This window comes from Triturus cristatus, chromosome 12 (genome assembly GCF_964204655.1).
Source record: "Triturus cristatus chromosome 12, aTriCri1.1, whole genome shotgun sequence".
NCBI lineage: Eukaryota > Metazoa > Chordata > Amphibia > Caudata > Salamandridae > Triturus > Triturus cristatus.
In genome coordinates this window covers 58,897,550-58,924,520 of record NC_140595.1, presented here as the reverse complement: position 1 = coordinate 58,924,520, position 26,971 = coordinate 58,897,550, and the positions used below count along the sequence as shown (strand labels likewise).

Genomic DNA, 26,971 nt, shown 5'->3' with positions numbered 1-26,971 from the left:
GGTAGCATGTAAAAGTAGAACAAAGCCTTCATATTTTTTTTAAAAAGTGTATCTCTTTAACGTGTGGAAACCTTTCACTTTAGTACATCAGATTATATCAACGCATTGATTGGCATTTATTAAAAGTGATAATGACCCCAACCACACCCCTACAACTATGCCAAAAGTGAACTAAGAAGCAAGACAGCTGTCCTGTGTACCTATATGTGGCCTAAGGTTGTAATATCCTAGAAGCAACTTTATAGTCTATTAAATCAAACAGAAAAGGTTTTTGTACAGCACACATCTTGAAATCACACATTTGAAATGCTGCGTATGTGATAATAAAGAAAAGGAGGCTCAGTGAAATAAAATATTTGCCTAGGATCACACAATTTGGTCAAGCAGAGAAAGCCAGGATTGATCCTAAGGTTTATGGTATCACATTGTGCAATTCAACCACTAGATCTACATGTCTTTCTCTCTTCTTTTTATTTGCATCAAAGGTCACTATTTTGTTTTAAATTCTTTATGTGTTAAGCTAGTGTGTGGTTGGCAATGTGGGAAAGCTTGGCTCGTTTAGGGCTTAAGAGTCCAAGAGCACCTTGAGCTGAGCCTAAGTCAGGCATCTGTCTCGAGCCTGGCTTGAGCTTTCAGTAGCTCGCCTACCTCTGTCTACGCCATTGTTAGGTACGTCATGTGGTAGTCGACCAACACAGCGATTGGAATCTGTCCATATAACTCATTGTAGTCAAGTCAATGATTGTTAAACTAATGATTGTTTCAACAAGAAGAACCACACCCCCTTACACTTTTTAAACAGATCAATAGGCTTTTGGCTGAAGTTTTGGCTGCCACTGGCACCTAGACCAAGGTATTCACCCGGAGCTGTAAGTGGCTAGGTGGTGGCATGCTAAGCACTGCAATAGGTTCTAAAGCTTCTGAAGTATATTTAGGCAGGACTACTGGCTACATTGCTTGCACATTTTATTAGTTGAATGACTGCTTTCTGAGAATGCCTGCTGTCCTTTGCTTAGTCATTGCAAGCTTGTAGATGTTTGCAAAGGCTGGTGTTTACTGGAAATCTCACAGTCTAGCCTTCTCAAGACTTGACCCGATTACTTCAACAAGAAGCCTCTTTCAGTTTTCCCACAAGTAAAGTTACCGTACTGAGTCAGCGTCTCACAACATCCATGGAATCCAGTGGTCTGCACATCGTAAGGTATTCGCACTCACTTTGCCTTTGCAAGTAACCGTGGTAACCACTTCTCTTACAGGTATTGATTCAAAGATAATGAAAAACTGCGGCAAGATCAATGTGAAGAAAACCAAACTCGACCTCCTGACCAACCAAATTGTCATCCTAGTAAGTAAGAGTTGGTTATATGTTAGACATGGCTTCATATAGCTTGTGTCCTACACTCAGAGCAGGGAGGTATGATCGTGCAGCTCTGTGTCATGGTAATGATTAGTTAAGAAAATGTAATGATCAACGTTTTTTACCCAGAATATAGAAAACAGTTGTACAAATGAAGACAATTAAGCTCTCACTTGTTAACCAATGTTAGTAGGAATCCTCTCTGTACATACACGCTGAGCATGTCTAGTATTGCGAACACGACAATTCTGCCATCATTGGTCCAATTGGGGGCGAATATTGTGCATTTCCACAACCATGCGCAATGGTGGAGCACTACATCAAGCTAATTTGCTATCATTAACGTATCTAGGGCCATATGTAGGTACCTAAATACCGGTCGGTAACGGCCGAAATTCGGTAAATATCCCGTTACCGACCGGTATTTAGGCATTTGCGATGTAGGTGGCTGATTTTCTGGATTCGGTATTTACCGAATCGGAATTTAAGAAATCGGTAAAATACCGATTCGGTAAATTACCGAATCCAGAAATGCTATGTAGGGGGCACTCAAGTGAGTGCATTATTGGTGTCTGGATTCGTTATTTACCACCAACTACAAGTTGATGGTAAATGACGAATACCTTTCAAAAAGCATTTTTGTGCTATTTGAAAAGTGCCATGTGGCAGACATACATGCCCTTAGGGCATGTATGTGCGCCACATGTGCACACATGCACGAATCAGGGGTGCAACAGGGTGTCAATGTGACACCCTGCCACCCATGATAATGCCTCCCCTATTACCGATTCGGTATTTACCGAATCGGTAATAGTAACTGGCTTCCCATTCATTCCTATGGGCCTCCAGGCCCATAGGAATGAATGGGAAGGGATGCATTATTACCGATTCGGTAAATACCGATTCATAAATACCGATGTTTACCGAATCGGTAATAATTACCGATTATTTACCTACATACTATTTACCGATTCATAAATACCGAATCGGTAAAATTCGGTATTTATGAATCGGTAAATAGTATGTTACCTACATATGGCCCCTAATGTTTAACTGCTGTAAGCTATTCAGTCGATCCACGAAGCCCACAAGAAATGTGCAGTTGTTGGACTTCTCTGCCAGCTCCTTGAAGTGTTTTCATAAACCTATTTTTTTTTACAATTTGAAGTCACCAACGTTGACAGCATTATCGCTAAAAAAAGGTTGAAAATATTGTGTAATATTTGATGTGCAGGAATTTTTTTTATACAAAAATCCCATTATTTGCTACAGAGCTCGTCTACAAAAAAGTTTTTGGGGAAAAATATCAGGAGGAAAATGTTTTTTACATGACAAACATCGTAACTTCACTTCGCTGCAGAGATGTCCGGTTCACACACCTGGCTGAGTTTCTATTTCACACTCGACTAACACTGACCCAGCAAACCGCTGAGAGGTATATAGTGTGTTTTTAAACCTTTCATGACCTCTCTTAAACTTCTCTTCCCCTCAGATATTCATTGTGCTGGTCTTAACAAATATTTGTCTAGCCATCGCTGCTGGCGTCTGGTCAAAATGGTTTCAAGAGAAGCACAGTTACATTCCAGCGCTGGGCGCAGACATGACACCAGCCTATGACGCATTTCTGATCTTCTGGGGTTACACCATACTGCTGAGCACCATCGTCCCCATGTCCATGTTCATAACGTAAGTCTACTCAATGACAGGGTCTCCAATGCGGCTCTACTGGCCAAGACTCGCACAGAATTCTTGATACTCACACTCTGAGAAGCCCCTTTATCCTGCTGTCACAGACATGCCTTTGATCAAACAGCACATTTGTATGTCTTGCCTAGCTGTCTGCTGGCGTAGATCTGTTGTTGACAACACCAATACTGTCAGTGGGCTTTGGGTCAGCCAATTGCTTATCATTACTTGACTTTTCTGTCAATCTAATGTGCTATCTTACCTAGTCTGTGGTTTTCCTTCCTCTTCTTGTGTTTGGCCGTTCTCTCAATCACATCTCTCTTTCAATCCTTTGGATTGAATGGCATGTGCCCTTCTACTGCTTGCATTTAGGGAAGTACTTTTTTTTCTTTCGCCATTCCATACAAGTACGTGTTTTCCAGCTCTCGCCCTTAGGTGCTCCTTTCACATGCACCATGCTGCTTCACCTCCCCACCTCCACTCATTTAAAGTGCTGAAAGAAAAGCTTGTCTATTACTTCAACTGCCCTCCTCCATGCAGTTCCACAGTGTTTGTTGTTTTACTTGCAGTCCCACCTCAGCTCCTCTTATGCTCTGCCCTCACCTTCTTGTATTTCTATCTAAAGCCTCCTCTCTCAGAGCTCATTCCACCCAACCCACCCCGCTCTGCCATTGCTCACTGCCTTGCCAACTAGCTTTTTTTTCTTTATTAAAACCCTCCTTCACTTGCTGAGCTACATTGCACCCAAGTCATGGAACGACCTCCTTCATGCCACTGGAATCAAGCTATCCTGGCTGAAGAGGGGTGAAACCCCGAAACCGGTTCTAGGATGCTTGTTTCCAGTCCAGGGAGGACCTGGCTTGGCAGTTCGAGCTGGACTGTTCCCATGAGGCACAGGGTCAAGACTGATTTGCATATGGCTGGGTTCAAACTGGAACGGCATGGTGAGCAAAAAAACGATGTATTTAGGCCCAGATCTCTGTACTGGGGTGAATGTATGACATGTTTCTGCATTCTGTCCATCACCTGTTGTTTTTGCACGACCTCCTTCAACACCAGAGCCTCCTCCTCAGCTGAAGACCTGGCTCTTCGTATAAGCACCTTGGGACCACAAACCTACACAGCTGCCCAAGCGCCTGGATACCCTCTCAAATGAGAAGTGCACTATACAAATTAATATAACATAACACAATATAACATACCAGCTGATCTTTTAAATAAAAAAGTACTTTGGTGCACTCAATATGTTTTTCTTTAATGTACTATTGCAAGGTGGCGGTAAATAGGATGATAAATAAAAACAAAAATTTAAATATTCGCCAGTCATGTGTGATGGCATTTACAAAAAATGGCAACACTGGGGACAGCATGGCATAGTTTCATTCTTCTGTTTTTTGCTGATGCTGCGTTCGGTATGGGTGACAATTTTTTTTGTTTTTTATTTTTATCAGTGCTGAACCGCATTGACAAAAAGCATTTATAAAATCAATAGGTTTGGTTTTCCAGGGCCAAAAGGCGAGACCTACTCTCTTTGCCCATGCTGTGTCGTTAAAATGCTTTTCTTCATTTGCTATTTACTGTTCTTGTTTACCTTCCTCTCAGTGGTTCCCCTTCCTCGCAGTTAAACCTCATTCTTACTGAAGCCTCCTTCTCTTTTATAGGTATTCCGCCCTCATTTATGGAAGCCACACTGCAGCATTCAGCTCTCTCAATAGAGACCCCAAACTCTCCTATTCTCGCCTCCTCTTCCTTTCTATTATGGCTCGCCTACCTTCTAGCTGGAACGGCTCACACTCAAACCTCCTCTTCATCATAGTAGCTAATCCCCATTTTTTCTTACTCCAGCTGTCTCCCGCTTTCCTTCTGTAGCGCTTTACAGCTTTCACTTATGCAGAGTCCTACACTCAGTCTCCTCGCCCGGTGACTTTGTACCTTGTTAGCCTCACAAGCTTCTTCTGCTTTCCTCTGTATCCTAACCTCCCCTCGCCTTCTCCTTCTAGCTCTTGCCCTTCCTCATGTATTGGTTTTGTGTTGTGTTGTGCTTACCTATATATGGAGCTTACTTCCCCATATGAGGTGCCGACTTTTATGTCGGATATGGGCTTGCTAATCAACTGCTTGTGCTTAGTAGGAAAGGTTAGGTTTTGGGGCGTGGCCTCGTGAGATGTGTTTTGATGTTTTTCGTGATGGAGAGAGTTATGCTCCTACCATGCTTGCATTGCTTCCCAGGGGCTGGTCTTTGAATGAAAAGTTAGCAAAGACGTTAAAGCTTATAAGGTGTTATGGTGTTTCTGTCAAGAATTCCTGTCATGCGAGGGGAGGAAAACGGTAACCAGCGAAAACGGACTACATCTCCCAGGATGCTTAGCGGTTGAGAGGTTATGTAAACAGGAGAGCTGTTACATAACTCAAGGAAAACACGCCCTTATGTAAACAGGAGAGCTGTTACATAACTCAAGGAAAACACGCCCTTATGTAAACAGGAGAGCTGTTACATAACTCAAGGAAAACACGCCCTATAAAGGGAGGAACCGGGAGGTACAACGCTGTCGGATATTGTGTTTACACCGACGTACCTGCTTAGTGAAGAGCAGTGTTCCGGAGTGGTGCTCCAGTAAGGCAAGAACGGAGGTAGGTCGAGTCGTTACTCCCTGGGCCGTGTCTTGCCCCATCGTCACCTGTGAAGGACCCGGAAGCTCTACCGGATAACCATTGAGCTTTGCTTTTTGACTCGGCTGAGTCAAAGCGCAGTGGCGCTTTTGCTGGTTGGAGTCGTAACTCCCAGCCCGACCAGAGATACAGGGACTGCCAGCTGTAACGCACACCAGGAGGTGTTTGCCGCGTTACAGACTCGGAAGTCCACAGGATCGATCGAGCGGCTGCTCTCGGTTCAGTCTTCTTTGCTTGTGATTGGGGTATCGGTGACGCATCACCAGGAGGTGACTCCGCGTCCCGGTGCAGTCTGAGGAAGAGGTTGAGCGGCTGCTCCCTTCAGGTAGAGACCCCGGCTGGGTGTTTCCCTGACTCCTCGATTCTCCCCAACACTCTTCGTGCCCCCTCACAGCCTACCGATTGGCATTGTCGGCCATTTCATTTCTGCCCTCTGTTGGCATACGCCGGGATCGGCGTATATGCAGAGGACGGTTAGGACCATCCGTGCTGTGGGCTGGTAACGTACTTAGCCTGGAGGATTCCAGTGACTATAACCTTTGTTTATTCCTTGTATTATTTTTGCCTTCATTAAAATAACTAAACCTTCACAAGTGGTTGCGTTCTCATTATCGTGTCTGTTAAACGATCCTGAGATGTTCAGGGCGTTACAAAATATCCGACCCTAATAACACTAACTGTCTCCCGGTCGATAACAGACATGGCAACACTTGATGATGTGCTGGCTGCTTTAGCGACCGTGCAAATTGAATTGGCTGCCTCCAGGCAAGAAACAGCCGATGTAAAAGCCAGACTGGATGCTATCCAATTGGACCCGCTCACGCCCAGCACCTCCCTCACGAACCAGACCCCTGCGGTAGTAGTGGAAATGGCGGTAGCCGTCCCCTTGGCAACACCAGAGAGGTACAGTGGGGATCCTAACACAGTGCAGGTATTCCTCACACAAGTGGCGCTACATTTATCGTGCAAACCAAGGGCGTTCCCCACGAGTCAGGCTCGTGTGGCTTTCCTTATATCCTATTTGGCTGGAAACGCGGCACAATGGGCCGTACCTCTGGTGAGCAGGGACGACCCCATCTTATGTGATTGGGGTGCTTTTCGCGAGGAATTCCTGAAGGTCTTCGACAGAAGGGCTGACTCGTACACGGCGGACCATGAAATGCTTGAGTTGAGACAGGGATCCAACGACCTGGTGCAGTATCTCAACGCGTTCCGAAGGCTGGTTGCGGAAACCAAGTGGCCTGTTGCTAAACAGACGGCGCTCTTCCATCACGGGCTGTGCGATGAGCTCAAGGACGCCATGGCTCATATTGACCCACAACCCAAGACATGTGAGGGCCTTATCAATCTGGTATTACGGCTGGAACATAGGCTAAGTGAAAGAAAGGGGGATCATGGGAGAAAAGGAAAATCCCTTCCATCCTATGTGACAGTGGGAAGTCCTGAAACTTCCACCGCATCCAAGGGAGAACCCATGGACATCGGCGCAATACGAGCGAGCCTCACAGCCACGGAGAAAGAGTCACGCCGTAAACAAGGATTGTGCCTATATTGTGGCAAAAAAGGCCACTACGTACGTGAATGCCCTGCCAAACCGAAGACGTCACGTTATCGGGCCAACCGGTCGGTAACAGCCGTGGTGGACGTACCGGCGGAAAACTAGAGGACTCCCAGACCAAAGAAGGGGCATCTCGGAGTCACTCATCCATCCCTTCACTTTCCAACTCGGTCACTAAGGGACAACGACACCTGTTTCTCACGGTGCACGTGGGAGTGCATGACCAGTGGATACCCGTTGTGGCCATGGTGGATTCAGGGGCCACTGGCATGTTTATGGACCACAACGAGGCATGCAGGCTAGGGCTAGTGCTTCTTCCCAAAGCTGTACCCGAAGACGTCTATGCTGTAGACGGAAGGCGATTGGTGACGGGGCCCATCGGGCAGCACACGGGGGTCCTTCCGATGAGATGTGGGAGGAACCATTTGGAACAAATCGATTTTAACATCATCCGAGCGCCCCAATATGGCGTCATATTGGGATTGCCGTGGCTACAGAAACACAACCCCTCTGTGGATTGGCCAACACATCGCATCGAACTGACGTCACCGTATTGCATCCTGCATTGTGGAATAAGAACGGAATCCCTTGACGCAGATGAGAGCGGGAGTCAGACGGTGGCTACAGCGGCAGAAAAAGATGTGGCTCTCCCCCAGGCTTATCACAGTTTTGAGGATGTATTTGATGAGGTGAAGGCGGAAGTGCTACCACCACATAGACAGTTTGACTGCCAGATCGACCTGGTGCCAGGGGCCAGCGTTCCCAGCGGCAGGCTGTATGCCCTGACGGAGCTTGAAAACGTGCATCTCCGGGGGTACCTGGATAAACTCCTCAAGCTAGGATTCATCCGCCCGTCCAAGTCTCCGGCCGCCTCGCCACTCTTCTTCATCCCGAAGGCTAATGGGGAGCTGAGAGCCTGTGTGGACTTTAGGGCATTGAATGCGATAACCGTAAAGAATCGGTACCCCTTGCCTCTCATCAGTGTACTTCTGGAACAGGTCAAGAAAGCTCGTATCTACACCAAGTTGGATTTGAAAGGGGCATACCATCTGGTGCGCATGAGGGACGGAGACGAGTGGAAGACCGCCTTTAAGACCAGGTTCGGCCTTTTTGAGTACCTCGTCATGCCGTTCGGTCTGTGCAACGCCCCGGCAGCCTTTCAGTACTTTTTGAATGAGGTATTCAGAGAGGAGTTGGATATCTACGTCGTCGTATATATCGACGACATCCTCATCTATTCGTCCAGTGTGGAGGAGCACGTACACCACGTCAAAGCTGTGCTCCAAAAGCTGAGGGAAAACATGCTGTTTTGTAAACTCAGCAAGTGTGACTTCCACGTCACATCCGTGGAATTCCTCGGAGTGATGCTGAGTCCAGAGGGACAGGAGATGGCAGAACGAAAGATCAAGGCGGTGAAAGAATGGCCGGTGCCCCAAAGCGTGAATGACGTCCAAAGTTTCATTGGCTTCGCCAACTTTTACAGGCGGTTTATAGATGGATTTTCAGGATTGGTGGCCCCAATCACACAGCTACTGAGGAAGTCCAAGGAGTTTGTCTGGTCCCCTGAAGCGAACAAAGCCTTTGAGGCCCTGAAAAGCGCCTTTGGTAAGGCGCCGGTGTTGGCTCACCCCGATCCGGATCTCCCCTACGTGGTGGAAGCGGACGCATCGGATGTGGCGCTGGGGGCTATCTTGTCCCAACGCAACCACAACACAGGGGTGCTTCATCCCGTTGCGTACATGTCCCGCAAACTCAACGACGCCGAACGCAACTACCATATTGCGGAGAAGGAGCTTCTCGCAATCAAGGACGCCTTCACCGAATGGAGGCATTGGTTGATGGGGGCAAGACATGTGGTATCGGTGTACACGGACCATCGGAACCTACAGTTCATGACGGCCACAAGACACCTTTCTCCCAGACAGCTGCGGTGGATGATCTTCTTTGCGGGGTTCAACTTCCGCATCACATATTGGCCGGGGACGGAAAACCGGAAGGCGGACGCTCTGTCCCGTCAATCTGCAGTTAAGGAACCATTGCCTGCGACCGAGCATTCCATCATTTCCCCGAGGATGGTATTGGGGGTTATCCAACCGGATACTTTCCTGAGGGGAATAAAGAGAGGGATCAGGTCATTCGCATGGCGGAGGTGGCTCCTCAGTCACAGAGAATGGCAGCTGAAGGACGGGATACCCCTGAAGGGCAGGTGCCTATTGATACCCACGCCTAGGCTAAGGAAACAAGCATTCATCTGGTGCCATGACTCTCCATGCGCAGGTCATTTGGGCTTTGAAAAAACGGTGGCTAGCATGGGACGGCATTTCTGGTGGCCAACCATGAGAGTGGATGTCAGGAGGTGGGGACAGGAGTGTCCTACGTGTGCTACCATGAAGGCCGACCATGGCCGAACCCAAGGGCTCTTACATCCACTTCCGACCCCGGATAGACCATGGGATAGCATATCACTGGACTTCGTGGTGGGCCTACCGGTAGACCAGGGGATGACGGCAATACTGGTGGTGGTGGATTACTTGACGAAAATGGGGCACTTCATCCCCTGCAAGAGAGTCCCTACGGCCGGGGAATTGGCGTCACTACTCCTAAAGAATGTGGTACGACTGCATGGATTACCTGGGGTGATCGTGTCGGACCGGGGGTCGCAGTTTACTGCGCAATTCTGGAAGCCTTGGTGCACTGCGCTGCATGTTAAGACCGCCCTGTCCACCAGCTACCACCCTCAAACGGACGGCCAAACCGAGCGCCTGAACCAAACGCTCAAACAGTATCTGCGATGTTTTGTGGACCAGGGCAGGGAAGAATGGGTCGACTTGCTATGGGTTGCAGAGATAGCCTATAACAACGCCACTCACAGCTCCACACAGTCATCTCCGTTCTATAGCAACTATGGCCAACATCCCAGGTTCTTGCCATTTCTACATCCGTTCAGAGAGGACAGGATTCCCGCCACAGCGGACAGGGTGGCACACATAAAAGACACGTTGATGCGCTCAAGGGCTGTCCTAATAGAGGCCAAGAGAAGATACAAGGCTGCGGCAGACAGGAAGAGAAGGCCCGGGCCACTGTACCGCACTGGAGACTACGTCTGGATATCCACAAGAAACATGAGGTTTCGAAAGAACAGTGTGTTCCATCCCAAGTACATGGGCCCCTATCGAATTACCAAGTGTATGGGTCCCGTGAACGTGAAGGTGTGCTTGCCCCAGTCATTGCGGATACACCCTGTCTTTCATGTATCATTGCTCAAACCAGCACCCTCCAAGCCGTCTGGGACACCTAGGCCGGTATGCGTGGAGTCGGAGGTGGAGTATGAAGTGTCGGGCATACGGGCGTCCAAATGGCGCAGGGGGAAGCTGTGGTACCTGGTTGCGTGGAAAGGCTATGGCCCGGAGGAGCAGTCATGGGATCCGGCTGAAGGGGTTCATGCTCCGCGCTTGGTCTCCTTGTTCCATCGGCGTTTTCCTGCCAGCGCTGGACCCGTGGGGAGCCGCTGAGAGGGAGGATGTACTGTCAAGAATTCCTGTCATGTGAGGGGAGGAAAACGGTAACCAGCGAAAACGGACTACATCTCCCAGGATGCTTAGCGGTTGAGAGGTTATGTAAACAGGAGAGCTGTTACATAACTCAAGGAAAACACGCCCTTATGTAAACAGGAGAGCTGTTACATAACTCAAGGAAAACACGCCCTTATGTAAACAGGAGAGCTGTTACATAACTCAAGGAAAACACGCCCTTATGTAAACAGGAGAGCTGTTACATAACTCAAGGAAAACACGCCCTATAAAGGGAGGAACCGGGAGGTACAACGCTGTCGGATATTGTGTTTACACCGACGTACCTGCTTAGTGAAGAGCAGTGTTCCGGAGTGGTGCTCCAGTAAGGCAAGAACGGAGGTAGGTCGAGTCGTTACTCCCTGGGCCGTGTCTTGCCCCATCGTCACCTGTGAAGGACCCGGAAGCTCTACCGGATAACCATTGAGCTTCGCTTTTTGACTCGGCTGAGTCAAAGCGCAGTGGCGCTTTTGCTGGTTGGAGTCGTAACTCCCAGCCCGACCAGAGATACAGGGACTGCCAGCTGTAACGCACACCAGGAGGTGTTTGCCGCGTTACAGACTCGGAAGTCCACAGGATCGATCGAGCGGCTGCTCTCGGTTCAGTCTTCTTTGCTTGTGATTGGGGTATCGGTGACGCATCACCAGGAGGTGACTCCGCGTCCCGGTGCAGTCTGAGGAAGAGGTTGAGCGGCTGCTCCCTTCAGGTAGAGACCCCGGCTGGGTGTTTCCCTGACTCCTCGATTCTCCCCAACACTCTTCGTGCCCCCTCACAGCCTACCGATTGGCATTGTCGGCCATTTCATTTCTGCCCTCTGTTGGCATACGCCGGGATCGGCGTATATGCAGAGGACGGTTAGGACCATCCGTGCTGTGGGCTGGTAACGTACTTAGCCTGGAGGATTCCAGTGACTATAACCTTTGTTTATTCCTTGTATTATTTTTGCCTTCATTAAAATAACTAAACCTTCACAAGTGGTTGCGTTCTCATTATCGTGTCTGTTAAACGATCCTGAGACGTTCAGGGCGTTACAGTTTCACTGAAAGAGTGAGGGAATACAAGTGTGGTCTAAGTGGAAAGTACATTGGTGGTGTGCATGATTGACAGCAGCAGTGCTTGTGTTACTGTGATCATGATACTGTGCGTATAAAGAGTAGAGTCAAGGTGAGTAGGAGATAGCTGTCCATACTCCAGATGTAGGATGGAAATGACCCCGCATTATGTGCCAGCCAACAAGTCAACTTCCCGCTCTTTCTCCTTCCACCGCCTCCTCTTCACGCATCTCAACATCTACTTTCTTTGCTTTTGCTTTCTAGCTCTTCCTCACGTCTTGCTTAACCTCGCTTTATCATATTGCTCCTCAAAGGGCCAGAATAGCCATATGCCACTCTGGCATTTCACCAGTAGTCTGGAGGCTAAGGGGCTTCTGTGAGAGCAGGATCGGCTGCCAAAACCCAAACATTCCCCTATTCCTTTCTCATCATAACTTTGGGACACTCACATCTTCATAAATGCACTCTTTTCTACTTTTCTTAATGGATTTTCACTCACTCACGCCACTCACATTCTGATCTCCTTTAATTCCTAAATAGCTTGTTCTACTCTACCTTGCTCCAGCCCCATCTCTCTCTACAGCACTTTTTCACTCTCATTTGCACAACTTGCCCCATACAGGAGCCTCCTCCTTTTCTCTCGTCACTGCATCCTTGGAGAGCATGTTTTCTTCTGCCATGTACTGTATTCACATCATGGCCATCACAGTAAAGCTACTGTGGGGGGCCCGTGCATCTAACTCATTTTATTGGAATATTTTCCTCACTTTAACAGTACGAACGCCTCCATAGCCTTAGGTCATTACTCCTCATTTCCCTAAACTCTTGTTTCTATTTGTTTGCATCTTCGGTTGTACATTTAATGAGACAAGCTGACTAGACCACCATAATTGGTCGAAGTGTTTAGTCACACAATATTCATTTTTCTCCGTCCAATAGGTTGGAGTTTATTCACCTGGTTCACAGTTTGCTTATTGGCTGGGACATCGAGATGTACTATGCTGCCAAGGACACACCAGCGAAGGCCAGGTCTACCAGCTTGAATGACCTGCTTGGGCAAATTGAGTACATCTTCTCGGATAAAACGGGCACCTTGACGCAGAATATAATGACTTTCAAAAAGTGTTGCATCAACGGGAGAATATATGGTAACCCACTCTCAGATTGTTTTATAGTAGACTGTTGCTCTCATCAAACCTCTTTCCTCAATATGGTTGCTACCCAATCCCATTGCTTGGTGTTATTTCTTTTTTGCATGAGAGGAGGCTGGACTATCTGGGTTAAGGTGAACATTGGGACCAGGCATGAGCCGGGGTCACTCAGTGAGGAATGAGCAGAGAAGTAATTTCTTTAATTTCCTATGCCACCCATTGCCAATACTTGTAATTCCTGCCTCCCAGGGAAATGATCCACTCTGCTAAACGCCTAAGTAAAACAGAGATTTCTCAGCTTTTAAGTACAAAGTTCTGATGGTTTGGAGGCAACACCTCTACTTTAGTAGAACGAAGGCCTTTCGTCCTTCCAAACTGCAGATCTCTGCTCAGAAGAGCTGAAAGGTTGAAGAAAGGTTTTGGCCGGACCACTAGTAATTGTTGATCACATACCTCAAAGGAACAATCCATTATACAAGTTGTAGGCGCACAGGGCAGTGAAGACAGGGCAGTGAAAGGGAGAAAGGGGCGAAGGAGGCAAAGAGATGACTGGGCTGTCAAGAGTGCTCAACAGACACTGTGCCTTGTTCGGCTTCAGTGGCACCTCTTGGGAGGCGTACGGTTGTGCGATATGGGCGAAGACTGGGGCAGAAATGACTTTGATGCTTCATTTCTGTTGGTTAACAGGGACTAATAGGCCCAGACTCGTACGACTATATTCCCCTAATGAGCTCGAAATCCTTCCAGTTGTATTTCCTCAGCTATTGAAATGAAAGTGGCACTTAGGCAACAACGAAATTAATCACTACAAGGAACATAAGGAAGAAGACAAGCGAGAAATAAGATCTGTTCATCCAAGGGTGTGATGAAAATGCGAAGTTGCAAATGAGAGAGCGGTGCATAGGTACCATGATCAGAACTCAGAGGGAGAACTGGAAGGAGGAGAGCTATTAAACCTCTGTTCAGTGACAGGCATTCACCCGAGAGAGATGGAATGCTTATCAATGGGGTGCATCATGATAGCATTTGGCTTCTTCATTAGACGGTTTGCACCTTGTCCATTTATAATTCCGGCTGGGTGAATACACGATATGGATCAACTCATTCTTTTTACTGATGACTCGGGAGATGTGCAGTGTCTGTGTTAGCAAACGCACAAACGGTGATGGGAGGAATGCTAGCAATAAGTCTAACCCCTGGCTGTTGCTCAAGGTAGCATTTGAAGCCACTGTTCTTTTGCCCACCATGTCGCATCAGTTTGAACCCAGTCATATGCAATCAGTCTTTGTCCGGCTCCAACAGGAACAGTCCAGTCTGAACTGCCAAGCCAGGTTTCTCCGTACCAGAACACAAGCAACCCAGGACCAGTTACGACCTGATCGATTGAAGCATGGTTCCATAGCCCACGCCAGCGCCTTGATTGGCAGTTCAGGACAGACTGTTCCCATGAGGAGCAGGGCCGGTACTGGTTTACATAAGGCGGGCTTTTCTCTAGAGTGGCACAGTGCGTTTGAATGCTACAGGATTTCCTTGGTTTTCAATGCAGAAAACCACAGTGTGCATATTAGCAAACCTAATCTTTAAACAGGAAAAGTACAGTGCACATACTTGTCAAATCCCATATGCACTGGGAAGGTGGCATGCCCGTAACCGATAAACAATAGTGGTCATTTATAAGTAGGGCTCCCCGTTTTATGGTATTTATTTTTTCGCCATTTCCGTCTGTATTTATCCATATTTATTTTTTGGCCATTTTTTTTTTGCCACAAGCAAAAGACGCTACAGCGAGTATTTTTCCACATTTATTTAATTTGACAATTTTATTCGTTTTCTAGTACAATATAGGCTATATTGTACCAGAAAACAAATAAAAAATTGGTTAAAAAAAAAAGGGCAGGAAGTGTAGGGTGGAGAGAGGAGCGCGAGGTGGAAGCATAACTATAGAGCTTTTGGTGTTTGGTACCCCCGGGGGCTTGTAACAACAAGCATTGGCAAAATATGGTTCTGTCATAAGCTTGCAACTCACGACCGCAGAGCACAGACACTTTTAAGGAATTATAAAAATTGCGAAAAGGATATTATTTTGATCGCCGAATTCTCGAGGCCTGGTGGATGCAGCCATGCAACAGCTGCCTTTATTTGAAATTATTTTACACAAATGCTTACGGAGGTAACAAGGGGTCAAGCATAAACCGATTATGTTTCCAGCAAAATAATAAACAAAATATCAAAAACATATAAATATTGTATAACAGAAACAGAGGCTTCCATATTAAAATTGAAACCATAAATGGTTGAGTTCCTCCGCAAATAGTTGGCTATGGAAATGGGGATGACCGAATTTCTACCTCCTGGTTTCCCCACTCGACAACTGTGTGATCCTACACAAATGCCTTAATCTCACTGCGACACAAATTCCTTACGTACCAAAACATGAAGGTTAGAAATGGACTACATAGTAAGCAACACAGCCACACTGACACTTCTAGAGGCTTACCTCTAGTCATCTCAAATAGAAGGCTACGTGACCACAGCAAGCAAGTAATTAAACACTTGGGGGCATATTTACAAGCCCCTTGCGCCATTTTTGCGTCACTTTTCCCATGTTAAAAGTGACGCACAAGTAGCGCACAGGGCTTGTAAATCTGCCCCTTAGTGAATATATACGCAGAGGCCGGCCTGCACCAGAAGCACTTGACTATCTAACCGTCAAGCGTGAATTAATTAGCGAGCAGAAGAGCAATATAATGAGGCAAACCACGGCGGGAGCATACATTCCGAGTGGTATCAACGCTGCAGCAGTCACTCAGAAATAATATCTAATGACAACTGTCTAATGAGTTGGAATACCCACGTCATTTCTTTCCTTGTTGAGCCAAAAGTGCAGCACTCCAGAATCAATGGAAACGGAAATATTTTGACTATAAGCAGCCAGTGTGTGTGCACGGACTGACATGGCACCTATCAAGTCACGTTAGAGTGCTGTGTATGCATACGGTACTTTAACCTGCTAACTACACCAAGAAGGTTATATGGTTACAGTGCAAGATGGCCGAAGGCTCAGCATGCATAGGTGCAACTTTAAATCTAACATTTGCAAAGCCCGACAGGCGCAAAATTGGACCGTGAAATAACAGTGCAAAAACGGTAGTTCAAACGTTGGGGCAAATGTGAATGCAAAATTGCATCAATGCAGTCTTTGTCGAATTTTAACAGCATCTGTAATAAGGAGCTTAGAAGCAAAAAAAAAGTGCCCCTCTCAGTAAAGTTTAAACTTATGAGGGTGCATGTTAATAATTCATGGAGGAGGGAACGTAGACTGTGACTACCTTGGTGTAGGCAACGTGGGGTGTGTTGCTGTAAAATTATAATAGCAAACGCTAACTGATGGATACAAGTACTACTGCAATACGTGCAAATTGTAAAAGTAACGAAAGCAAAAAGTACAAAAAAACTCTTGTCCGATTCACAGGTTCTCTGTCCTGCTTGACTATGCATCCCTTACTCCTAAAGGCGACGCAACATCCCCCAAAGATTGTGCTTCAAATCAGATGGATTTTCTTGCTGCGCGAGATAAAGCGGACAAGCCGCACCTGAGTACTTCACAGATCTTTAAAAAGACCATTCACTTGTTAATGAGGCTTTGTTATTTTTTTCACCCCTTCTTGCCAGACTGCGGGCAGTGTCAACAGGACCCCCCTGTGAGAGCTGCCTTTTGTACACGGGACAGCAGAATTGTTTATTTGGAACGTCGGTAGCAAAATACCAGACGGCAGCGCGGCAAAACTTGCTAGTATTTTGCCGTTTCTAAATATAAATACAGACAAAGGAAATATAGATTTCCGTCTGTATTTATATGTAAAAATCCATAAAAATGGAAAACCGGGAGCCCTATTTATAAGGCTCTTCTGGCTAAGTTTCACCTTGAGTTTTACTGAATGGCTATACTGACTTTACTTCCTCCCGTTTGGGCTCACTGCAAGTGACCATCCAACTTCAATGACTCAATTGCTGTGAAAATAGAGTCATATACCATATCAAAAAAGCCGACACAGACTTTTTAATGTGTGGAGATAATATATTAAATCTAATGTCCAAACTTATATTCTCAGTGAATATGAACATTTATAATATATTTAATGCATATTAAGTGTATGTATATTTCAATATATCTTTCAAACAATTTCTAGGTCTACTAGTGTTACTTTTAAGCATTTCTAAACTTCAAAATATGAGTGTTCAGATTTCAGTGGCTATTAATTGTTTTATCACTCTCTCACGGTCTTTTTTTCGTTCGAATTTCCACTGAAATCTAAACAAATTACCAGCTATGGACGCCTTCCTTTTTGATATGGGATTTTTTCGCCTCCGTCTGCCACGTAGAGGAGTCTGCCCCAGTTCTGCAGCTACTCAGAAGAACTAACCTATTGGGAAAAGCCCCAATATTCCAATAGGCCAGACTGCTCCTGAGACCGAGGTGTGAACCAGGTAACGCACTTGTGCGGATCAATGGCATAAGCCAAGAACACTGCGCTCTACTCTGATGAAAGCAAATCCACTCATGCAATGGAAAATTGAGCACATAATGATTGCAAGAGGAAGGCAGCAGCAAGCCCATCACAATACTTTTGATTGAAAAAAAAATCCATCTGCTTCAAGAACAACAAAATGATTTGCTGTGATAGGGCGAGCAGCGCTGTGTGTTGAGAACATCAACAAAACCTGAGCTCTCACTTACATCTTAGAAAGTAAACTTTGGAAAAACAGACCAAACATTGACGTCCTCTATTGATTCTGTTACAAAAGCTGGGGATTTGATATGCATACAGGAGCAGACTGGAGGAACCAAATATCACTCCAGACATCAACTACAATGCTTGACATATGAATGCAACCTCCATATGATTGTATTCGTAGCACTATGGGGTCATTGTGTGGAAATATAAGCACCCACCATACATGTCGCCAAGCTACAACACCTCAGCAAAAGCGTTTGCATTCTTGCACTTGTTGCTGCCGTCATCCAGAGGCTGGAATCCATGCACAAGCCCTTCAGTTAGACACAGAGTTCCCTTGTTCTCCGGCATGTACAACCTCATGGAGTAACTGTTACAGTAGTTGAATGATACAGCAAGTCCTTGTCTCCCTGGACGTCGTTTAGGGATAGCAATGGATAGCTTTAAGAGCCCCGCTTCTGTGGTTTGCTTTCCTTGCTCAACTCCTCAGGACCAAAGAGGGAACTCCAGAGGTGCTAAGGGTGAGATACGGTATGAGCTCTGTTATGTCAACGGGGAGGGTGGTGTTCAGTGTCCCTTTCACTACCCATGGCATTTTATTGAAATGACCCACATACTTCTATTGCTCATCTCATAGCAGGAGATGTGTGCCATGTTCTTGGAGGTCTTTCCTCACCTACAGCTGCCATCTCATTGGTGCTGCTGTCTGGAACGCTGGGGGGATTAGGATTCAACAACTACACTGGTGCCGAGCACCAGTGTCAGTTCAAAGGTTTATAGCCATCCAAGTGGAAAGGAATGCCTATGATGACGGTTTCATAACAATCCCACCCATCTCTGTCCTCACCTGTAGAGGCATAATATTCCTGGCTTCCTGCATCCTTTCCATGAGTTCGCAATAGCTGATGACTGTGACGTTGCCAGTCAGATAGGTGCTGATGGAACTGCGTGGTAGAAGATCAGCACGATGCACCTGATGCTGCTCTGATCTGGCACGCTGCATACCATCATGCAGGTCCCCAGCTCACAATTTAGACTTGTGCTTTGCGATGATGGTTTGCACAACACCATGCTGCACAGCTGGCCCACATTATGCAGAGGCATGGGCTGAGGGAGCACTCACCTCTTGCTTATTCGTCACCTGCAATTATGCAGGGGTGGAGCATGCTGGTAGATGCTGGACTCCTGAAATCCTGAGGGTGGTCATTAAAAGACGAACCACCAGAAGATTTCACTACCTGCTGCAATAGTCAATTCAGTGCCTCTCAAGAGAGCACTGAAAAATATAATTCACCTCTCCAAATAAACCCAAGCACTGCTATTCTTTTTGAAAAAGGCGCAGAAGCTTGTGAATTGGACCAGTGTGTGCCGAAAAATATCAACTGTGTTAAGCCTGCTTTTTACATCAGTGAAAATGTTCCTTTAGAGGAAGGTGGGGGGCGGAGTCAAGGCAAGATACCCTCTAATGAGTTACACCACACCTACAGAAACCTCCTCGTTGGTGCAACCACCAATATCTTCAAATTGCTATATTGCACGTTTGGAAATTCACCCAAATAAATACACCTAGAACACATAGCGTGAGGTTTTGCAGCTCTGATGGGACACTGTCAACTTGGTCCTTCCCTAATGATAATAATATGTAAAATGCCCACTATGAGCTCTTTCTTCCTTTGTTTCCCGTTTCACACTTTCCTGAATCACTTACTCCCTCTCCTTCTTGTCTTCCTTCGTCATGCTTGCCTATTCAATTACTTCTATCCTTCCATCACTTTTTCCACTTTCTTTCCGTATGCAGTTCCTACATCCATCCTTCTCCTTACTCCTTGTGCCTTTCTGCTAGTCCTTCATTTCGACTCTTGTCCTTCAGCACGCCTTGCCCCAATCCCTTTTGCCCTCTTTTCCACCCCTCTCTCCTTTCCTTCCTTGGTTTTCCTCCCCACCGTCTTAGTCCTTTTTCCACATACTCATTTATTTTCAAATATTCCTCCCTTCCTTCCTTTCATCACCCTCACAGTTCCCTTTTCCCATATTCCTACTTTCCTTCCGACCTCTCTCCTTCCCTTCCCCATTCATCTGCCTATATATCATGTTCCTTTTATTTCACTTTTTGTTTCACCCCATCTACAGTCTCTCCTTCCTTCCTTCTTCCCTTGTTCTGCTCAATACTTTTTTGCAGTTCTATATAGTGCAAACTCGACCCAGATGTATTGGAGAGCTTTACACGAGCACCTGTGACAATAAACAAAGTCACATTCAGTTATGGGTTTTTTAGGCACACAGAGATTAAGTGATTTTCCCAGAATCACAGGATATTGAGCCGACGCCGAGATCAACCTTGGTTTCCCAGTTCCAAAGTCGGCAGCTATGATGTTATGACACAACCTCTCCCACATCCTTGCCACATACTTCCCTCTCCTGGTCTTCCTGTTCTTCTTATCACTTTATCCTTCCTTTTTGACAGTTTGCCTTTCTTTCTTTTTGTTTTCCTCTTGTCTCTATCTTTCTTGTCCCTCTCTTTCTCTATCTTTTTTCTTTCTCCTTAGCCAGCTCCCTCATCCTTTGCTCACTTCCTTCTTTAATTCTCCAAAACTTTTCCTTCCCTTTTCTTCCCTGTTTCCTTCCTTGCATCCTAATTTTCCCTCTCCCTGGCCTTTTATCTTGCATTTTTTCCATGCGTCTTCCTTTGTACCCTTCTATCACTTTTCTACGCCCTGCATTCCTTCCAGGGCAGGGTTCTCAAACCTTTTCAATACTAAGGCCTACTCATGTTCATCGAAAATCCTACTTACTAATATTATTAGTGTTGTATTAGCAGTCACGTCCGACACAATTACATTTGTGTCCACGCCTTGCAATATTGTCAGTAGTGATCACCTCAGTGCAGCAGGCAGGGTTGCTAGCAGTAATGTAAAAAACAGGCTTTAGCAATTTGGAAAGCCTCTACATGGGTAATACATCACAGCCATAGCTGCAATGCCCCTGGCACAAAGGTAATAATATGAATAATAAGTGTACTCAATGCAACATGATTGATCAGTTTATATCAACTTTAAATAGATTTTGCAAATTCCACCATTTTTCTCCAAACATCAGCTTCTGAAAAAAGTTCTGACAATACAAACATTTTCATTGAAAACTTGCTTTTCAATTTTGTTGTACGTATATTAAGGAAACGAATTTAGTAGTCTGGGCAGTGCACGCATGCATGCGTACACACACAGACGCACACACCTGAAAAGCTACCAGTAGCTCACGAGCTACTCATTGGAGAAGCCTGTTCTAGGGCCTCTGGTAAACATTCTGGAATAAATAAGCATATCCTGTTTCTGAAAAGGGTCCTTTCCATACATATAATCTGTTTTAACCTGTAATTTGAGTACAATAAATTATCATTTTGTGAAACAATTTTCTAATTACCTTTTTCTTTTACAAGGGACGACTTCGGACAGCAAAAATGAGCTCCAGGTACGACATTTTTGTCTTTTAATATCTTAGGTACCAATTTCAACATAGCTGTATAAAGGAGGTAAAACATACAATTATCTGACAAAGTAACAACGTACTACCTAAATCACTGAATTATACTAAAACCATAAATTATCTATAAAAAGACATAAAAGGATAGAAGACTTCTGTAAAATAGTAACAAATCATGCGTAATTCTTGATAAGTATGAACTATATTTTTAGTCAACCTTAAAGCAACTTTTTGTGTGCCCTTGAAAATCCATCTCTCTGTGTCTGTTCTTTCTTCAGATTGTGAAATGGTTGCAACATATTTGTAAAACATCATTAGAAGGCTGCAGTAAAGCTGTGATTTTGGCTATTTTGGGTTTCTGATTAGCCACCCTTGGATATCTTTTCTCTTGGCCCTAGGTCAGTCAATCAGTAGTTACCAGACATTAAAGGAGTCCTTAGTGTGGCTGGTCAAGACAAACGAGGTAAAGATGTGAAGGGCACTGACTAGACAGATCAGACTGCCTTTGCACTCCAGCACGAGAAACAAATCATGCAGCTGAGGACTTGTTTCAGCAGTAGCGGCTGCTACAGGGCAGCAGTGGTGGGCGGGGTGAGAGGGTTTAAAAGAAAAAAGAAAAAGAGGGAAAAAAAAAAAATGTAAACTTACCTTACCGGCGTCCGCCTCTCGTCCGTCCTTCTTGCCATGACGCAGGAACAGAAAATACCCAGGCTTCCAAACTCCTTTAGCAATTGCGACGCAGCTGATAGCAGCCACTTGATTGGTCTGAGTGCTGTGGTTCGACCCTCAGATGGGAACTGGGGGCCTGTGCATGTTCTCAACCCAGGCTGTGCATTCCAGCCGGTGAAGAACATGCAAAGTGCTCACAACTGTTTTGCCGGCCCAAGGAAACCATCATGCACACTTGAAGAGTGCCACTACTCCTCCCCTGCTCTGCTGGCAGCCCCGCACCTACAGAGGTGCTAAGGAAAAATAAAATGATAATAAAATGGTGTTATTATTATTTTATTTTTCTGTTGGAGTGACACTCCTCCTCCTCAGCAGAGGTGCCGCCCCTGTGCTTCAGTTTTTTTTCATTATTAACATATAGTTATATTGGAGTCATGAAAAGCTCCAAAAAGGTCAAAACTTATTTATTACAATATCAGGAGCAGTATTGCTTAAAATGTTAACTTGTGACCCTTGGGCCTAGGGGCAAACAATACTCTTTTCAAGTAAATCCCAATCCCTTCTCGCGCTCATGCCTCACCTCTCATCATTTTAAATCTAACTACTACTTCTACAGAACACCATTTAGCATCTGCTGTCAGCTCCTTAGTGATCCCTTCTTATGCGTTGAAAGACTCTGCCACTGATTGGACCCTTTAACCTGCTATCTTCAAATATCTATTGATGGCCTCCTCTTCGCTACTGAGAGGAGGACCCTGTGAAACCATCTATTACGATGTTGAAGTTATTCTAGTGTGTGCCATCTCTGCTTGTGGGCTGAACCCATAGACCCACTACGGTGGTGCCTATAGTTGAATATTAGGTCACCACTTCAGTGTGATCTTGAATGGAGCAAGTCTTGTTCTGCAAGTTAGCAGAGTATGCAAATGTGACTAGGTACTCACAGATAGTGTATGTAAAGGCAAATTCCTCACACGTTTGTAGCCCACCAACAAGCCTTACACACAATACCAACATGATTCAAACATAGACCGATATAAATACAGCAATCTGCCAATTATGCACAACAAACAGCTAGCTACTTACTTGACTGTCTCAAAAGCACCCTAAGTCATAATTTGTGAGGAAAATTGAATATTCTGAGGGATCCACTGAAATTGTGGGACCCGCAGAATATTCTCAAATATTTTGAAAAATTTGGTGAGACAATTTGAAAAAACTCATTCTCTTCCAGGTACTGTTGTTCGTTTCCAGTATCATAGGAGGCTTTAATAGTTCATTGCAGTTGGATAAACGTAATATGCTGCACATTTGACTTTCCAAGGGTATCTAATTTGCGCAGTCACGGCATTCTACAGAATATGTGTACTCACAAACATTCCCCCAGAGGCTAGAATGTTTGGTCTGTGGTGTGACCCAGTGCTGCATTAATGCCAGCAGGGTGGCAAAAGGGGAGAGGAGGTGTAAAATGGTATGCAGGAAGCAAAGAAAGTACATCTAGTGGCTAATTGCACAGTGTGAAAGCAGCAAACCTGTAAAACCTGGGATTAATCACAGCTACTCCACTTAATCAAATGTGATCCTAAGGCTCTTTTTTCTTCATTATCACATATGAGAGAACCTTGAAATACATGAATTCAGGATGTGCGCTGTACAAACTTTTTTCTTGGGTTTCATTTAATGAACTATAATGTTGTCCATGTATAATAGAAACCCAGGCCATCCAGAGGGTGACTTGCCTCTTAGTTCACTATTGGCATTGTTATCAGGGCTTCTGTTCCCCAGGGGACCGTATGTAAAGTTAGGATGGCCACAAGGAGCCCCCAGGCCTTACTTTGAGTTTCACTGATCTAGAAGATGTCAGTAGGTTTGGAAAGCAGATAAAGCATTGCACACTAGGCACATACAGTAAACCCAGTTCCAGTCAGAGATGGTAACTTTAAAATAATGCGTTTTTCTTTTATAACAGGCAGGTATGACGATAAAGGTAAATATATTCACACCACAAATAACCAAAGGCACTCACATATTAATATGAACAGTTTATACTACTTATATGGTAAGATGTCAAAAGTTAAATGTGGGATTGCTATCCTTTGAGTCTGAGCTTCTCAGTCCTCCACAATCTGTTATCCAGAAATATTTAAGTTGTATTTCTTTATTAAGGAAATATTTGATAAAACTCCCCTTGTCTTATTTTTTCACCATCCCTGGGTGAACCCGGGGTAAACTCTGAGTGTTCAATACCAGACCTCTCTGATACTGTGCACAACACAAAAGTAAATTGGAATTCCCAACTCCCGGATTCAGTTATTGGAGTTCTAGCAGTTAGTGGCAGGGGCAATGGGCACTGTTCAGGTGAACTAGGTACAACTTCAATTATTTATAAAAGTCAAGGATCCTATAAGGGTTCTATGGTAGCGGGTAATAGAATTTGGATCCTCTGTAGGCATCAGCGGGGAAATGAACTCTCTGCATGCGTAGGCTGTTAGACTAAGGGTCTCATTTAGAGTTTGGAAGGAATGGAAAATCCTCCAGTGTCTGCAGCAAACTAAATATGAAATAAGATGTTATGGCTGGTCACATAATATCCCTTTGGTTGAGGGAATTTAGCTTTTGGATTCTCTCCCTTACTGATAAGGAAATGGAGGTTTTCAGTTCCCTCCAGACGCTAAAGGAGGCCTGAAAAAGGAAAGAAATGTGCTGTAAATAATGAAGTCACTAAATCGGGACACTCCGATTCTAATCCTAGCTTCAGACGTTTACTAAACATTGTGTGCTTCTTTGCTTAAAGAACTGTGCATTGGATCAGCTAGATATGTCTCAATTGCATCTTATCTCTATTTCTCAACACATCCTGGATCCCCAGACTCCAGACACCATGCTGTTCTATGTACATTGCTTCATGTTATAAATTGTTCTCCTGCAATTATCTACATAAAGGTTTCATTGAAGCAAGGTTGGAAGTATATAAAAGATTGAAAGAAATTGGATATTTTCTAGCAATTAGAGGTACCTTCAGATACCGGAAACAGGGTGGACTTTGAATCAATGCAGAAAGTAGAATTAACTACATGGAATTTAGGAGGTACTGTCGGTGTCAAAATAAGCACAGCGGGAGGAACCACGATTACCTGCATGAGAACGACTGTGCCATAATCCTGTTAGCTTTCTTTTCTGGCTTGTTTGAGAATTGCTCTTTATTCCTGGCTGTCCTTTGGAAATCATTGTGGCTACTATGATATATTTGACCATCTTTTGTCTGTACCACAGTTGGTTGATGAGAGAGAGACTGTGAGTGCGTTTGATTTTACTTTCACTTCAATTCAATTATTTTGCAATTCTTGCAGGAGGTGAGTTTTCAATGGAATCCATATGCAGACAAGAAGTTCCGGTTTCACGATCAGGCACTGGTGGACATGGTCCGCAGTGATGAAGAACATGTGGCAAAGGAGTTCTTCCGGCTACTGGCTCTCTGCCACACCGTGATGGTGGAAGAGAAAGAGGGTGAGTCAGTCACTATTCCTATCTGAATTTAGTAAATGATGTGAGTACTAAAACAATAAAAACTCTTACCTTTTGCCAGCCGCCGTATCTCCTCATCTCTGTTATCTTCCGACACCACCATCTGTCCTCAGCTTTGTTGCAAACGGGAAGCACCCAGGCTCCCTCCCCATAGCTCCTCACAAAGCTGCAATGCAGCATTGCGATTGGTCTGAGCTCCATGGAACGGTGCTCAGACAGCAGTGGGAGCCTGTGCATGTTCCTCACCAGGCTGTGCACTGCTGCCTGGTGGGGAACATGCAAAGTGTGCATGACTGTATGGCTGGCCCAAGATGGCCAGCCAAGCAGTCATGCCCACTTGGAATTTGCAAACCACTCCTCCCCCATGCCACCAGCCCCACCACAGCCCGCTCTAACCCAGCCCCGTAGTGAAAAATAAAATGATATCAAGGTTATTATCATTATATTTTTTGTTTCTCCTGGTCTGAGAGCAGTGGGGCGACGCTCCTCCACCTTAGCGGAGGAGGCGCCCCTGCACATCCCCTTGATCTCTGGGCTGTTCTTGCCATTTGTGCTTCTCCCCTGCACTGTGCTACTCTCCCCACGTGTGCTGCTTTTCCACACTCCGTCCTACCCGGTCCCTCCACCCGCTGCTCCAATTCCCCCAACCCACAGTCCTTTTTTATTTCTAATTCCCGCATTTGTGCTAAAAGCATTTTTTTTTCAACCAGTCCAACTGATGTCTGCCATCTTGAATTGGTAAATTAAGAAAAAAGGAAAATGGCGCCCGGATTATTCTGTAGTTGTGTGCATCCATGGTGACGCACTGCGCTCCTACGGAATGTTGTGAGTGGCAACAGGAGTTGTGTCATCACACCTTTTTTCTCTTTTTCTGCCAATGTTGTGCAGCATCAGTTAAAGCCAATAGGTTTAAACGGCTAGACCTACTGGCTTTGCCAATGCTTTTTCTCTTCAGACATCAGTGCAGCTGACCCATGAATGCAAATCAAGTGTCTTACTACTCACTGTCTTGTTACTAGCAGTCAATTGTGTCTTGCAATGCCTTGGAAGATCCCGCTGAATTTCTTCTGCTAGGCACTAACCTTGTGGCTATATTTTGAATGCTCAGCAATTGGTTGATTTTGTAATCCTAATACAAAGCATTTATTTTGCACTACGATGTTAGCCCTAGTAGGTTTCCATGTTTAGTGCTCCAATCTGGCACCTTTCAAGAGTCCTAACATCACACCCCACCATAATGTTAGCATTTGTGGGAGCAACCGCTTGTACGACTGTTCTCTATGCATAAAGTGTCATATGCCTGTCCTGGCATTAAAAAGAGATCAGTACATGAATAGCTAAAATGTCAGCAGGCTCTTCTGACATATGACTGACTCTGCCCCACTCTCCTGCCTTTCACAAATACCAACGTTTCTGGAAGGCCCCTTATTTCCCTATGTGTCAATCTGCCTAAACATAATAATTGCAGTCCCAATGTACATCTTGGCCACCACTGGCCGTGACATTTTGCTGCCACTG

At 45.3% G+C, this 26,971-nt stretch overlaps 1 protein-coding gene across 2 annotated transcripts in view; it reads left to right on the top strand.

Moving 5' to 3' along the window:
• ATP8B3 (ATPase phospholipid transporting 8B3) overlaps positions 1–26,971 on the top strand; it is a 396,086-nt gene that overhangs the window by 244,818 nt on the left and 124,297 nt on the right. For both annotated transcript variants that reach the window (XM_085638336.1, XM_085638337.1), the window contains 5 exons: positions 1,257–1,345; positions 2,850–3,043; positions 12,832–13,040; positions 21,216–21,247; positions 25,279–25,435. In XM_085638336.1, coding sequence (XP_085494462.1) covers positions 1,257–1,345; positions 2,850–3,043; positions 12,832–13,040; positions 21,216–21,247; positions 25,279–25,435 — 681 coding nt within the window. The remainder of the gene's footprint in view (positions 1–1,256; positions 1,346–2,849; positions 3,044–12,831; positions 13,041–21,215; positions 21,248–25,278; positions 25,436–26,971) is intronic.